General features: G+C 41.5%; 1 protein-coding gene across 1 annotated transcript in view; it reads right to left on the reverse strand.

Moving 5' to 3' along the window:
• Positions 1–15,570, reverse strand: part of LOC105532406 — a 63,314-nt gene extending 47,744 nt beyond the window's left edge. The window contains exons 1-2 of the mRNA XM_011970581.1: positions 15,417–15,570; positions 14,829–14,951 (exon numbers count right to left, since the gene is read on the reverse strand). Coding sequence (XP_011825971.1) covers positions 14,829–14,951; positions 15,417–15,570 — 277 coding nt within the window. The remainder of the gene's footprint in view (positions 1–14,828; positions 14,952–15,416) is intronic.
• Positions 15,571–16,943: the final 1,373 nt, after the last annotated feature.

Consider the following 16,943-nt stretch of genomic DNA (forward strand, 5'->3'; position numbering starts at 1 on the left):
GAAATTGCTTGAACCCTGGAGGTAGAGGTTGCAGTGAGCAAAGACCACGCCATTGCACTCCAGCCTGGGCAACAAGAGTGAAACTATGTCTCAAAAAAAAAAAACCCCAACAACAACAACAAAAACACATGGGGCTACATCAAACTGAAAAGCAAAGAAAACGCAGCAAAGAAAACAACCAAATGAAAAGATAATCTACAGAATGAGAGAAAATATTTGCAAACCATTAATCTGGCTAACATCCAAAATATATTCATACAGAAGAAATTCATACAACTCAATAGCAACAAAAACAAAACAAAAACCCAAATAATCTGATTAAAAGATGGGCAAAGGACCTAAAAGACATTTTTCCAAGGAAAACATACTAATGGACAACTTATGAAAAGGCGCTCAACATCACTAATCATCAGGAAAATGCAAATCAAAACCACAATGAGATATTGCCTCGCACCTGTTTAGGATAGCTATTATCAAAAAGGTGAGAGACAACAAGTGTTGATGAGGGTGTGGAGAAAAGGAAACCTTTGTATACTGTTGATGGGAAAGTAAATTGATATAGCCATTAGGCAAAAAAACTATAGAGAGTTCTGAAAAAATTAAAAATAGAGGCAAGGCATGGTGGCTTATTCCTCAAATCCGAGCACTTTGAAAGGCTGAGGCATCCGGATCACTTAAGCCCAGGAGTTTGAGGCTGCAGCGAGCTGTGATTGTGCCACTGTAGTCCAACCTGAGTGAAAGAGTGAGACCTCATCCCTAAAAAACAGACAAAAAGGAAATAAAATCAGTATCTCGAAGTGCTATCTGCACCTGCTTGTTCATTTCATTGTTCATATCACAATCAATGTGGAAACAATCTAAGTGTTAATTGACACCTAAATGGATAAAGAAAATCACACACACACACATACACTGTGAAATATTAGTCAGGCTTGAAAAAGGAGGAAATTCTGCCATTTTTGACAACATGGATGAACTTGGAGGACATCATGTTAAGCGAAACAAGCCAGACTCACACAAATATTGTATGATCTCATTTATATGTGGAATCTAAAAAGTCAATCTCATTGAAGAAGAGAGTAGAGCAGTGACTACCAGCTGCTGTGGGGTGGTGAAAATGGGAGATGTTGGTCAAAGGTTACAAACTTTCATTTATAACATGAGTAAATTTTGGGGATCTACTGTATAGCATGATAACTATAGATAATAATAACCATATTGTTTACTTAAAATTTGCCAAGAGAGCAAGCCTTAAGTGTTCTTATCTCACACACACACACACACACACACACAGAGTACATATATATGGTGATGGATGTGTTAATTAATTTGATATTGGTATTTATTACAGAAAGTATATGTATATCAAATCAACTGTTGAACATGTTAAATAGATATAATTTTTATTTGTCAATTGTACTTCAATAAAGCTGAAAAAAAAAAAGAAATATAACATGAGTCACAAACGTGAGCCACATAGTGATTCTAAGTGTTCTAATGGTCACATGAAAGAAGTAAAAAAAGTAAAATTAATTTTAATAATACATTTTATTTACTAGTATATTAAAATCATTGCCATTTAAATATGTATTCAATATAAAATTAATAATGAGATAGTTTGCTTTTTTAAAAATATTAAGTCTTGGAATAGGTACGTATTTTATACTTGTAACACATGTCAATTTGGACAGGCCACACACTTCAAGTGCTCAGCATGTACCATATATGACAGTGTATCTTTAGGTCACTGTTGTCAATAGAAAAACAAAATATGTGAAAATCTTTATTATAAGAATTGAATTCATGATTTTCCTCAAATGAAGGCAAATAAATAAAATTTTATGAAATAAGTATACTATAAAATGATTTATATGGTGTATGTATCCTTATTTTATTATTCAACCACACATCAATAGAATACTCAGATATACACACATGTGTGAATATATTAGTTGTTTTTGATGTTTTTCAGGCACATGAAAAGCATAGCTTTACATTTTTTTACTTAGTCACTGTAAAGTTATATTTATCAAGGTAGGCGCCTAAAACATTTTATTTTATTTATTTATTTTTCAACTAACTCGTTTATTTTGTTTTATTGGAGGGTGTTGATTGGGTATTTTGTTTTGCTTTGCTTTGTTTTAGAGTCAGGGTTTCGCTCTGTCATCTTGGCTGGAATGCAGTGGAACAAACATAGCTTACTGTAGCCTTGAACTTCTGAGCCCAAGGGATCCTCCTGCGTTAGCTTCTGGAGTAGGGGGGACTAGAGGCACATGCCACCCCACCTGGCTAACATTTTATTTAAGAGTTTACTAGGTCAGGTGCAGTGACTCATGCCTGTAATCCCAGCACTTGGGAGGCTGAGATGGGAGGATTCTTTGAGGCCAGGAGTTCGAGACCAGCCTGGTCAACATAGTGAGACCTCATCTCTAAGAAAAAAAAAGTTTGCTAACTTGATTTCCAACAATTAAATATTTGGGCATATAGTAGGCATTCATCTATAACCTTGCCACAGGACCTGCAAAAGCTGGACTTGGGCCTGGCTTGGAACTCTGCTTTCAAATGTTGGCGTGACTCATTCCCTCACTCCTTTGAGAATGAGCTCAAATTTCTTTTTGTCAGTGAGAACCGAAACTGTATACACTCACATAGCTTACTGTGTATGTTTACAGGCCTTTGTTATTCTAGATTTCATTAACATAGCTTTACTATTCTAGGAAACTCTTGCAGAAGAAGATAAAAGTTGTGAATAATATTATCATTCATTTCAGCAATGTCCTAAAAGGCCATCAACTCTTCATGAAAAGCATCAATTTGTTCCTCCAGTCTTGGGAGCCGTATCAAAACTACAGTTGAAACCCCAAGACTGCTTGAACCCAAGACTCTTTGAAAACCTTGTCTTTACATCTTCACTTTGCTGTGACCACAAATCTTAAACTACTAAGTCATAATCCTTACAGAGTCTTAATTAAGCACTACTTTGGATAAGATCTGCCTTAAACTGACTCAGAGTCCCAATAAATAGCCCAACTTCGTTCTCCCTCTTCTGAGATGCTCTAAGATTCTGTGGAGGGAGTACTCCCTTACCAAGATCAGTATAAGCTCAGTGTCCTGCGCGTCCGTGTGAGGAGACCACCAAACAGGCTTTGTGTGAGCAACAAAACTTTTTAGTCACCTTAAAGGAGGAGACCACCCCTCATATTGTCTTATGCCCAGTTTCTGCCTCCAAAGAAAGAAGTAAAAACTAAAAGGCAGAAGTGAAATCCACAGGCAGACAGCCCGGCGCCGCACCCTGGACCTGGTAGTTAAGCATTGACCTCTGACCTAATTGGTTCTGTTATCTATAGATTACAGACATTGTACAGAAATGCACTGTGAAAATTCCTATCTTGTTTTGTTCCGATCTAATTACGGGTGCCTGCAGCCCCCAGTCACGTACCCCCTGCTTGCTCAATCAGTCACGACCCTATCACATGCACCCCCTTAGAGCTGTGAGCCCTTAAAAAGGACAGGAATTGCTCACACGGGGAGCTCGACTCTTGAGACAGAAATCTTGCTGATCCTCCCGGCCGAATAAACCCCTTCCTTCTTTAACTCCGTGTCCGAGGAGTTTTGTCTGCTGCTCGTCCTGCTACATTTCTTGGTTCCCTGACCGGGAAGCGTGGTGAATGGTGGATGGTGGAGGCAACTCCTTAGGCAGCTTAAGCCTGCCCTGTGGAACACCCCTGCTGGGGACTCCGACCAGCCCGAGCGACGCGGATCCTGAGAGCGTTCCCAGGTAGGCATTTCCCCCAGTGGGATGCTTCATCAGAGCAGTGCGTGGCAGGCCTCCGTGGAGGATCAGCATGGTGGCTGAACACCGGGAAGGAACAGGCACTTGGAGTCTGGACATCTAAAACTTGGTAAGACTAGTCTTTGAAACTTGCCCAGTCTGTTTGAGTGGAAGCCTGGCCTGATCACCCATGGTGTGCCTTTACCGGCACTTTGGTTTTGGTTTTGATTTGGTTTGAACTGCTTGACAGGACCAGTCTTGGGAACTTGTCCACTCCATTTGAGTGGAAGCGTGGCCTGATCACCCAGAGTGTGCCTGTACTGGCACTTTGGTTTTTGTTTTTGACTTGACTTGGATTGCTTGATACTTTGGTTTTGGTTTTGACCTGGCTTGGATTTCTGGATACTCTGATTTTGGTTTTGATTTTTGTTTGGTGTAAACTACAAAAGTGTGCGTGTGCCCTTTTTACCCGTTCTTTGTTTTGTGGTGTGCATGTGGTGTGAGCGTGGTGTTTTGTCTAGAGGAAACATTGCTGAGGCACAAAGTAAGCCCACCCTACTAGGAACTATGTTGAAAATTTTCAAAAAAAGGATTTAAGGGAGACGATGGCGTACTGTGACACCAGGAAAACTTAAAACTTTGTGTAAGATAGACTGGCCAGCATTAGAGGTAGGTTGGCCATTAGAATGAAGCCTGGACAGGTCCCTTGTTTCAAAGATATGGCACAAGGTAACCTGTAAGCCAGGGAACCCAGACCAGTTTGTTTTAGATCCCCCGCCCCCAACACACGGCGGTTGAGAGAACAGTAGCATAAGCAGCTGGCAGAGGCAAGGAAAGACCAGCAGAGAGAGAGAAAGGAAAGAGACAGAGAGGAAAAGAGGCAAAGAGAGAGAGAGGAAGAGACGGAGAGGAAGAGAAAGACAAAGAGGGAGTCAAGCAGAGAGAGAAAGACAGAGGCAGAGAGAGGAAGAGACAGAGGCAAAAGGAAAGTCAGAGAGAGACAAAGTCAAAGAGAGGAAGAAAGAAAGAGAGATATACAAGTAGTTAATAAAAAAAAAGGTTATAAAAAAAGTGTGTTAAAAAAACAATTTATGCAAAAAATATTTTATAATTTAAAAGTAACTAGGTCTCCTGAATGTAAAACTATTGAAACAAAACAAAACAAAACAAAACAAAAAAAACAGTTTATGCACAAGGTGTATAAGAAAAGCAAAATATACCTTTGGTAAAAGGATTATAAGGAGGCATAAGAATGTACATTTTTACCTACATTGAAAAGTTAAAAATTGCTGTTTTGAAGATTTAAGCAAGGTTTAAAACGTTAATTGTAAAGAACATTCTGTGTGTAAACATATTAGCTAAAGTTAAAGGAGTATCATCCAGTTTTTCTGTGAACTGGACATTAAAGTAAAAGCATAACAGGTTTTTCTTAAAGCACCAACCTGCTCTTTAGCAAAAATTATAAAAGATTAAAAAGAGTCTATAAAATCTTACCTTATGGTCAAACATTGAAAATTAAATAAATATGTCCGCAAGGTTTTATTAAAATTAGGTTTAACATTAATAACACACTACTGTGAAGATAAAATTTAGCTTATCTGGTATAAAAATCATACAAGAAGCATTGTTAAATGTAAAATGGTATTTGACTTTCTTTGGTTTAAAAACTAGTAAAAATAGGTGCTAAAGGAAATTTCTCAATAAAAAGACACTAAGGACTATAAAGTCCACTGCCAACGTCCCCACATTTAAAACAAAAGGTCAATTTCTTAAAAATTATGTACTTGGTTTATCTTCCACTTTCCTTTCTCGCAAAAGAAAAAAACAAAAAACAAAAAACAAACTAAAAGTCTTTTAGCACATGTGCCACTCTTAGAATTTCCGGTAAACCAACACCAGCCTGAAGATCACATTCTCATCGAAAGGTGGAAAGAAGAAAAACTCAAGCCAGCCTGGGAAGGACCCTACCCAAGACTGCTGTTTGTACAGCAAAAAAAAAAAAAAAAAAAAAGACAAAACAAAAAAAAAAAAAAAAAACAAACAAACAAACAAACAAACAAAAAACAGGCTGGACTCATCACACCCGAGTCAAGAGAGTGCCACCCCCTCCAGAGTCGTGGGCCATAGTCCCAGGGGAAAACCCTACCAAACTAAAGCTAAGAAAAATTTAACTCTTTTAATCTATTCTATTACTCTTTCTTCTTTCCTCATTCTATTGCTGACCATCTAGTTATTAATATAACCAAGTCAATTTCACCTCAAATTATTGCATTTAATGCTTACTTTGTTACACCCTGTGAGGACTTGCCAAGTCAAAGACAGCTTTCTACTTCAGAAAAGTACTTCTGTCCCTCCTAACTCTCCTCAGACTAGGCATTAGTAAACTAGTACCATTTAATCCTGGGAGATTTCGATAAAGACCCCAGTGCCAACAAGGAGTGTGCCCTGATGTACGGCTTTCATGCCATAGTTGGTCCAACGTTCTGTGGACCGCTAAAGAGTAAGGATGGACTGCCCCAACTGGTTTTTGTAATTAATTTCCCTAAAACCATACGTTCATTTTACTAGAGGATCATAGAAGTTAAAGACTTAAAACAAACTTTAGCAATTAAGACAGGATACCAAGATGCAAATGCCTGGTTAAAATGGATCAAATATTCCATCTGCACATTAAGCAAAAGCAATTGTTATGCTTGTGCACATGGCAGGCCAGAGGCCCAGATTGTCCCCCTTCCACTACGGTGGTCCCCCAGTCGACCAGGCGTAGGCTGCATGATAGCTCCTTTCCAGGATTCTACAGCCTGGAGTAATAAGTCATGCCAAACTCTCTCTGCTACATCCCAAAGTCCCTGTGGGTCAGCCTTCGAGGGCCATCCAGCTTCTGTCTCCCAACACTAAGTTCACTTCGTGTCTCTCACAACAGAGAGGAAACTCAGCATTCCTTGGAGACTTGAAAGGATGCAGTGAGCTTAAGAATTTTCAAGAATTTATCAATCAGTCAGCCCTTGTTCATCCCTGAGCAGATGTGTGGTGGTATTGTGGTGGACCTTTACTAGGCACTCTGCTGAATAACTGGAGTGGCACTTGTACTTTAGTCCAATTGGCTATCCCTTTCACCCTGGCATTTCATCAACCAGAAGGAAAAATAATAATAATAATAATAAGACATCATAAAGCGAGAGAAGCCCCTTATGGGTCTTTCGACTCTCATGTCTATTTAGATGCAATTGGAGTCCCACGAGGAATATCAGATCAATTTAAAGCTTGAAATCAAATAGCTGCAGGATTTGAGTCAATATTTTGGTAGGTGACAGTTAATAAAAATGTAGATTAGATAAACTACATCTATTACAACCAACAGCAACGAACTTTTCATGAGTTAAAAGAAAAACTCATGTCGGCCCCAGCCCTAAGGCTACCTGACCCGACAAAACTCTTTACACTCTATGTGTCAGAAAGAGAAAAAATGGCAATTGGAGTTTTAACCCAGACTGGGGTCTGGCCAAGGCCAGTGGCCTGTCTCTCAAAACAGCTAGACAGAGTTTCCAAAGGCTGGCCCCCAGGTCTAAGGGCCCTGGTAGCAATGGCCCTATTAGCACAAGAAGCAGATAAACTAACCCTTAGGCAAAACCTGAATATAAAGGCCCCCCATGCTGTGGTAACTTTAATAAATACCAAAGGACATCATTGGTTAAAAAATGCTAGATTAACCAAGTACCAAAGCTTGCTATGTGAAACTCCCCACATAACCGTTGAAGTTTGCAACACCCTAAACCCCACCACCTTGTTTCCGGTATCAGAGAGCCCAGTTGAATATAACTGTGTAGAGGTGTTGGACTCAGTTTATTCTAGCAGGCCAACCTCCGAGACCATCCTTAAACATTAGTAGACTGTAAGCAGTACATGGACGGGAGCAGCTTCGCCAACTCCTGCAAAGTGACTCTGAAAAAGATGACAAGCCCTGCTCCAGTCACACCCGGAAGCTGACTGGTCCACGCACGGCTGAAGCGTGAGGAAACTCATCACAGGACTCATTTTCCTTAAAATTTGGACTTGTACAGTAAGGACCTCAACTGACCTTCCTCAGACTGAGGGCTGTTCCCAGTGTATACAGCAAGTCACTGAGGTAGGACAAAAGGTTCCTATGGTCCTATTATTTTACGGTTATTATAAGTGTACTGGAACTCTTAAAAGAACTTGTTTGTATAATATTATTCTATACAAGGTATGTAGCCCAGGAAAAGACCAACCTGATGTGTGCTATGACCCATCTGAGCCTCCCATGACCACAGTTCTTAAAATAAGATTAAGAACTAAGGACTGGTGGGAGCTCATAAATGATATGAGTAAAGTGTTAGCCAAAAATAAAAATAAAAAAAAGGGTACCCAAACAAGTCACCTTAAAATTTGACGTCTGTGCTGTCATTAATAGTAATAAGTTAGGAATAAGGTGTGGTTCTCTTAATTAGAAAAGAGGCTATATGGCAGAAAATAAATACATCGGTCATAAATTAGGACTATGTGGAAATCAATGTAAATACTGGTCTTGTGTCATTTAGGCCACTTGGATAAAAGAAAAAAAAATGATGAAAAGGATCCAGTCCACCTTTAGAAAGGAAAAAATGGCCCTTTCTGTACTAAGGGACAATGTAACCCCTTAGAGCTAGTAATAACCAATCCCCTTGATCCTCACTGGAAACAAAAGGGGAACGTGTAACCCTAAAAATTGATGGAGCTAGACTGGATCTTCAAGTAAATATCGTGGTTTGAAAAAAAGTTTATAAACGCTGTCCTGAGCCAGTATTTCAAACATTCTATGATAAACTAAATGTGCCAGTACCAGAAATTCTAGGAAAAATGAGAAATTTGTTTTTGCAATTAGCTGAGCATGTAGCACAGGCTCTCAATGTCACTTCATGTTATATGTATGTGGAGGAACTGTAATAAGAGATCAATGGCCATCGGAAGCCCGAGAATTAGTCCTACAGACCCAGTTCCTCATGAATTCCCAGCTCAAAAGAATCACCCTGATAATTTTTGGGTCCTAAAAGCCTCAATTACTGGAAAATATTGCGTAGTTAAAAAAGGAAAAGAATTCACTCACCCCATAGGATGACTTAGTTGTCTGAGACAGAAATTGTATAATGGTACCACAGAAACAGTAACTTGGTGGAGTTCAAATCACACAGAGAAATCCATTTAGCAAATTCCCAAAGTTGCAAACTGTGTGAACCCTCCCGGAGTCCCACCGGCGCTGGACAGTCCCCACTGGATTATACTGGATATGTGGGCATAGAGCTTGTGCCAAATTACCTGACCAGTGGGCAGGTAGTTGTGTTATTGGTACTATTAAACCACCTTTCTTCCTACTACCCATAAAAACAGGCGAACTCCTGGGCTTTCCTGTCTATGCTTCCCGCAAAAAGAGAAGCATAGCTATAAGAAATTGAAAAAATGATAAATGGCCCCCTGAGAGAATCATACAATATTATAGGCCTGCTACTTGGGCACAAGATGGCTCATGGGGATACCAGACCCCCATTTACATGATCAACTGAATCATACGGTTACAAGCTGTCTTAGAAATAATCACTAATAAAACTGGCAGAGCCTTGACTATTCTTGCCAGGCAAGAAACTCTGATGAGAAATGCTATCTATCAAAATAGATTAGTTCTTGACTACTTCCTAGCAGCTGAAGGAGAGATCTGCAGGAAATTTAACCTTGCTAATTGCTGCCTACACATAGATAATCAAGGGCAAGTCATTGAAGACATAGTTAGAGATATGACAAAACTGGCACATGTGCCCATGCAAGTGTGGCATGGATTTGATCCTGGGGCCATGTTTGGAAAATGGTTCCCAGCACTAGGAGGATTTAAAACTCTTATAATAGAAGTTATAATAATAATAGGAACCTGCCTACTGCTCCCTTGTTTGCTACTTGTACTTCTTCAAATGATAAAAAGCTTCATTGCTACCTTAGTTCACCAAAATGCCTCAGCACAAATGTACTATATAAATCACTATCTATCTGTCTTGCAAGAAGACATGGACAGTAAAAATAAAAGTGAGAACTCCCACTAATAAAATGAGTGAGAGTCTCAAAAGGGGAGAATAAGGGAGGAGACTACCCCTCATATTGTCTTATGCCCAGTTTCGGCCTCCAAAGAAAGAAGAAGTAAAAAATAAAAGGCAGAAATGAAATCCACAGGCAGACAGCCCAGTGCCGCACCCTGGGCCTGGTAGTTAAGCATCGACCTCTGACCTAATTGGTTCTGTTATCTATAGATTACAGACATTGTATAGAAATACACTGTGAAAATTCCTATCTTGTTTTGTTCTGATCTAATTACTGGTGCATGCAGCCCCCAGTCACGTACCCCCTGCTGGCTCAATCAGTCACGACCCTATCACATGTGCCCCCTTAGAGTTGTGAGACCTTAAAAGGGACAGGAATTGCTCACCTGGGGAGTTCAGCTCTTGAGACAGAAATCTTGCTGGTGCTCCCGGCCGAATAAACCCCTTCCTTCTTTAACTCGATGTCTGAGGAGTTTTGTCTGCTGCTAGTCCTGTTACAACCTGGAGGCAGGCGGGCTGAGTCCGAAAGGAGAGTCAGTGAAGGGAGATAAGGGTGGGGCCGTTTTATAGGATTTGAGTAGGTAAAGGAAAATTACAGGTTGTTCTCTGGCGGGCAGGAATAGGGGTCACAAGGTGCTCAGTAGGGGAGATTTTTGAGCCAGGATGAGCCAGGAAAAGGACTTTCACAAGGTAATGTCATCACTTAAAGCAAGGACCGGCCATTTTCACTTCTTCTGTGGTGAATGTCATCAGTTAAGGCGGGACACAGCATTTTCACTTCTTTTGTGATTCTTCAGTTACTTTAGGCCATCTGGCTATATACGTGCAAGTCACAGGGGATGCGATGGCTTCGCTTGGGCTCAGAGACCTGACACTCAGCTTTGTCTTTTGATAAGTTGTCTTAGTGATGTTTTGGGAAGTCAGCATTCAGGATTGGTAAGTCTTTCTCTGAACATTCATTTTTTTTTTTTTTTTGAGAGGGAAGTCTTGCTCTCTCACCTAGGCTGGAGTACAGTGGTGCGATTTTGACTCACTGCAACCTCCCAGGTTCAAGAGTTCAAGCAATTCTCCTGCCTCAGTCTCCCAAGTTGCTGGGATTACAGGTGCCTGCTACCATGCTCAGCTAATTTTTGCATTTCGAGTAGAGACGGAGTTTCACCATGTTGGCCAGGCTGGTCTGGAACTCCTGACCTCAGGTAATCTACCCACCTTGGCCTCTCAAAGTGCTAGGATTACAGGCATGAGCCGCCATGCCAGGCCTGGTCTTGAACTCCTGACCTCAAGTGATCCACCTGCCTTGGCCTCCCAAAGTGCTGGGATTACAGGCGTGAGCCACCGCGCCCAGCCTAGTCAAATTGTTTTATATAAGAGGATGTTAATCAAATTTTCTGATCAGGTGATTGTTCAAAAGCTAAAGCATTATATCAGAGCTTATATCAGTAAGAGTAGCCGGGGATATAGAGGATATTCTAAATATAAATCTTTCTGATGATCTGGCTTGATCCTAGAGAAGTGAAATTAATAACACATCAGTGTATAAAGAGAATATTCTTTCCACACGAATATCATTTCTCATAAAGGAGTTTTTGCAGAAAGTTAACAACTTCTGGAACTAAAGAAACATCACTCTGTTACCCAGGCTGGAGTATAGTGGTGAGATCATAGCTCACTACAGCCTTGACCTCTCAGTCTTAAGCAATCCTCCTGTTTCAGCCTCCTGAGTAGCTGGTACTACAGATGTGCACCACCACACCCAACTAATTTTTAAATTTTTAATTTTTTTGTAGAGATGGGGTCCCACTATGTTGCCCAGGCTGGTCTCAAACTCCTGGGTTCAAGCAATTGTCCACAGGCTGCAGCTTTAATTCATACAGAATTGTCCTCAAAGAATGTCATAGTCTGGGCTACATTTTGGGCTTATTTTCCTTTCTTCTTTATGGGGGATGTTCAATCTGTGATTTTCTGAGTTCCTCAGATGAAAGGCTTCTGCAAGTCTGTCAAGGTTTTTTAAAGTCTTGAATTTAAGATGAAGAATTGTTGAAATTGGTCTGGGACATCTGCTTTGATGAAGAGTCTTGACAGCCAATCAAAAGATAGCAGGTTTTCAGCTTCTCTTTTTAGAACCAAGACTATCTTGAACTTACTCTCTTTGAGCAGGATTTTTCTGTTCATCATTTAACACGGAAAGACAAAAGGGATGGAACAGGGTGAATTGAAGCTCACAAGGACATGCTTGAAGACTTATGGGTGTACAAGCAAACCAGAGTGTAGGAGAAAAAAGAATTATGGGTGAATGCTTCCTTTAACATTTTACTAAGTGGGGTTCGGAACGCAAGAGAGAGGTGAGGAAAAGACCTGAATCAATAGAATGGATGTAGAGTATGTGTTACTCAGGATCCAATAACGAAAGGAGAAACCATAACAATTATTTTAACAAGGAAGTTTAACATAGGGAATTGAGCCAGGTGTGGTGGCTATGCCTGTAGTCCTAGCACTTTGGAATGATGAGGCGGGCAGATCACTTGAGGTCAGGAGTTTGAAACTAGCCTGGCCAACATGGTGAAGCCCCATCTCTACTAAAAAAAAAAAAAAAAAAAAAAAAAAAAAAAAAAAGCCTAGCGTGATGGCGGACGCCTGTAATCCCAGCTACTTGGGAGGCTGAGTCAGGAGAATTGCTTGAACCCAGAAGGTGGAGGTTGCAGTGAGCCAAGATCATGCCACTGCACTTCAGCCTGGGTGACAGAGTGAAACTACGTCTCAAAATAAAAAGGTGGTGGGTGGGGGGCAGAATTGGTTAAAAGGGTATTGGAGGGAATTCAGATAACACAGAGAGTAACTGCAGGAAGCAGCTTACATCCCATAGTAGTGGTAGAACCAAGAGGAAATATTGGGGTTCTCAAAAGCTTATGGGCTTGGAGGACGGGCACTGTTAGAACCTCTTGGCTTGTGCTGGTATCTCTTGGCTTGTGAGGGGTATCATTATAAAGCTAGTTCTAATGGGTGGAAAAAAGCTTGAATCTGGAATCATTTGCTTCTGCAATCAACTGTGCTTCTAGGGTGAGGATGCATTTCTGTGGTGACCAGAGAATAATAGAAAGCAAATAGAAAATTGCGAATTCCTTCTTCCTCTTCCTGCTTTCTTGTCTCCCTTTAGTTTCTTCTACCAGCAGAACCTAACAGGAAAACAGATGGTAAAGGAGAAACATGTTTGCAGAATCCTAGTTCCAGCATCACAGAGCTAGAAGAGAAGGTTTGAAGCTGACAGACAATAGCTTAGTAACTAACACAGAGATGCCAGATGTGGATAAAAAAAGAAGAAAAATCTGAAGACTGAATTATGAGAGAAAAGCTGGGAGCTAGAGAGGAGATACATTTAAAGATGTGTTTAAGAAAACTAAATTAACTGACAATGCATTTTGGAGTAGGTTTGCGTTTTACTGGCTTACAATAAAGTGCTGTGATTTTATTTCACTCTGAGTATGGAGTAGAAGTTCAGCCCACCCAACAGGGTCAGTCTAGTCACAGTTGCCTTACTTGTGGATAAAATGAAGTAAGATGAGCCTTAGCTAAAATAAAGCAACCAAATAAAAAAACATAAAAACTATTAATACATTTAATAGATTCTCAAAAGGTCAGGGCTCTGTCTGCTTTTTTTTTTTTTTTTAAAGGAAAAGCAATAAAAAAAGTAGAAAATACTTCTATTGTTAAGACTAAGATGATAGTGAACAAGTGCACTCATACTAGAGAGTATTGATGGGAAATGTTTTTGTATGGAACCGAATAATTCAATAACAGCCACTGTACCGACTGACCTCAAATAACATCTTTGGGTCTTTTTTTTTCTTCTTTGTAATACATGAATTGAACTAAATGTGTTTTACCCTCTCTTTTAGCTTTTGACTGTTTATGTATATTAAAATGACTGCTTTCCCCACAAAGAGCTATTATCTCAGGTATTTATAGTCTAAACCCAGAGAACAGGAGATTCTTTTTTAGTTTTGATTTTATCATTCTTAAGAAAAGTTTTTGTCAACACTTTGGAAAATATAACCACAGTGCGCACAACTGAGCAATAGCAAGCTTCTACTTCATTCCCAAATCCTTGGATAACAGGATTCAGTGAATGGCAATGGCACCAAAAATTATGAAAGTGATGAGTCAAGACAAGAACACATGGCACCCAAGGAAAGACTCAGTTTTAATTTCATGATATGACAAGTTCCGTGCCAATTTTCTCTATTAAGGTAATATATTCAGTGTTTTGAGAATTCCAGGCACTTGAAAATCTTTTCAATAAGAACACTATAAAAAAAGAACACAGAGCCATTTGAAAAATTAGGTTTTGACTACAAAAATCTTAACTATGTGAGGTAATAAATATGCTGATTGGCTAGATCTACTCATTCCACAATGTATATGTACTTCAAAACATTATGTTGTGCATGATACATATAATTTTATCTGTCAATTAAAAAAATAAGGTATTTATTAAATAAATACATGGAGAGACATACAATGTTCGTAGATTGAAATATCCAGAATAACAAAGATGGCTTTTGCTGTCTGCCTGGGATGGCCCTGCAGGTCTACATAGCTGGTGCCCTGGTGATTGTGGCACAGCTGCTATGCAGCTGCCTAAGGACGGGTGGTGCCTTCCTAGAGCTGGGTCCCCACAAGTGAGTGGAAGTTCAGCAGGCAGGGTGTCATGGAGAAGCAATGGAGAATAAAGACCTGGAACTCCCAGATAGACCTGAAGTTACAGGCCCACCCCTACACCCACGGCAAGATGTGGAAGTGTTGCAGCTTGAACACCAACACCAAGTCATGAGTCTTGCCATGGAATAAAATCTACTGCTGCATCTGCCTGACCCAGGTCACTTATTATGAAACACCTCCAACCTGTCCTACCACCTGAAGGAGATGACCTCCAAGAGTTTCACAGTCACCCAGCAGATGTGGGAAGCCTTCACTCCCACCTCCTCCAAACCGAAGCCCAAGTAATCCTAGCAGCTGGCACAGGACCCGCTGGCCACAAAGGCTGGCCACAGTGATGAGAGCAACCAGCAGTAGGAACTGATGTCCACTGTCCTTGCGCTCATCTGCAAGGGGCAAGGACATCCAGAGAGGATGAGCCCACTTCCAAGGTGCTGCTGAAGATGGCCGACCCCAGGTACCAGCTCCTGAGCAGAAAGTACATCTCCACCAAGGCCATCCTTGAGAAGCATGGAGGGTCAGTAAGGTGATCCTGAAGAAGCTGGCCAATGCCTTGTGGTGTGGCATCTCCGGGTACAAGTGGAGGAGTGAGAACCAGAATCAAGACTTGGTGATATTGGCTGTCCACTTCCTCAGTGTCAGCTCCCTTAACAGCCTGTATGTGGGTTCCAGGTGCCTGAAGACCTTTGAGATGCTCGAAAAGAACACAGCAGAAACCATCATGCTGGTGCTCTTCATCAAATGTGTCATCAGCACCAAGGAGTGCAGGGCCACCACCGACTATGGCAAGGACATCATGAAGGCGTGCTCCTTGCTCAACATTGCCGTTCAAATGCATCACCTGTGCAAACCTTCTATGCTGGCCTCCAGCAGGCTTTCCAGCTCCTTAATCTGGAGAGTCTGCTCTCTTGGTGCTGCCCACTGGTGGACTACTACCAGCAGCGCACCATGGCCTTTGACATGCTCTCGCAGAGAAGCAGAAAGAGCAAAACATGGGTACCGCATGCTGGTGAGCAATCATCTCCTGATAAGAAAGCACACTGGCCATGCTGCAGTCACTCAAGGAGCAGCAGTGTGTTATCCCTGGTGTATCTGAAGACAGCAACAACCACGACCTGATGTTGGAGGCTACCAAGTGGTCCACCATCCAGGGGCTGGTGGAATTCCTACAGTTCTGCAAGCAAGTGGCTGAGATATTGTCTGCCTTGAAGTATCCTACCATCAGCACGGTGAAGCTGCTGTTTCACATGCTGCTAAATATCACGTTCAACAACAAGGAATCTGACTCCAAGGAGATCCTCATGGCCAAGAAGATGATTGCCAAGGAGCTCTCCAAGATCTGCCAGGAGACGCCTAAAATAGGCATGTTTCCAAATGTCACCATCTTCCTGGACCCACACTACAAGATGCTGCCCTTCCTGTTTGCCTTCGAGAGGCAGCAGATGGAGAACTGTGTGGTCAGAGGCCAAGGCCTCCTGGACAAGGTCAAAGACAGCAACTACTGGCTGGCCAATGCAAGATCTACCTTTTGCCAGAAAAACATCCCGTGAAGAAGCTCTTGGGGACGTCAGTGCCTCAGCCCTCCTGCATGATCGACAGCATGCTGGCTGAGATCTGCTGCCAGACCAGCGGCCTGGAGGACCAGGAGGAATGACATGCCCGGGTGGTGGAGGAGCTGAGGAACTTCAAGTCTTAGGAGGAGTTTGGCCACCTGTGTTGTGCTGGAGTGTCTCTTTGACTCCGCAGCCAAATGGTCAACACCAAGAGGACCTGGCTGGCCCCCAACAAGCAGGTCTTTCTGTACCTGAATGACCTTAATTGGGTGGAGGCGGAGCCCGAGGCCCAGGACAAAAAGCAATGGGGCTTGGATAGAGAGCAGATGTTCCCTTGGGAAATGGTGTCAACCACGGCTTCTTTGGCATCTGGGACAGTGGCTTCCTGTAGGGAGGAAGACTTGTCTTATGAGTCATAGCCTCGAGGTAGTCTGTTGCATGTGTTGCTGTAAATACTGCAAATATAGCTTGGTTTCGAACCTCAAAGGCCAACCATGGCCTTTGAAATCTAAAGGGAAAGGTGGAAAACAGAAAGAGATGTAAGAAGAAAGAGATAAAGGCTTTGAGTTGATGGGTCCTCTTCTCCTCTGCCAATCAGGCAACTCCTGCTTGGAAATTGCCAAGGGGAAACTCCCCAAAGACAGCAGAACCTGGAGGAGGTTTTGGATCACAGATACTTAGGACACGGCACAGGCACACCATTTGCGATTTCTGATTGAAGTTCTTCCTGGGAGGGTTTAGAATAAATCCAAGAAAATTCTGGGTGGGATCATCTGAGGGATTTTGGAGATCTGTAGATGAATGAATTAATGTTTACCTTTTTTT

Source organism: Mandrillus leucophaeus, unplaced genomic scaffold (assembly GCF_000951045.1).
Source record: "Mandrillus leucophaeus isolate KB7577 unplaced genomic scaffold, Mleu.le_1.0 Scaffold956, whole genome shotgun sequence".
In the NCBI taxonomy this organism is placed as follows: domain Eukaryota; kingdom Metazoa; phylum Chordata; class Mammalia; order Primates; family Cercopithecidae; genus Mandrillus; species Mandrillus leucophaeus.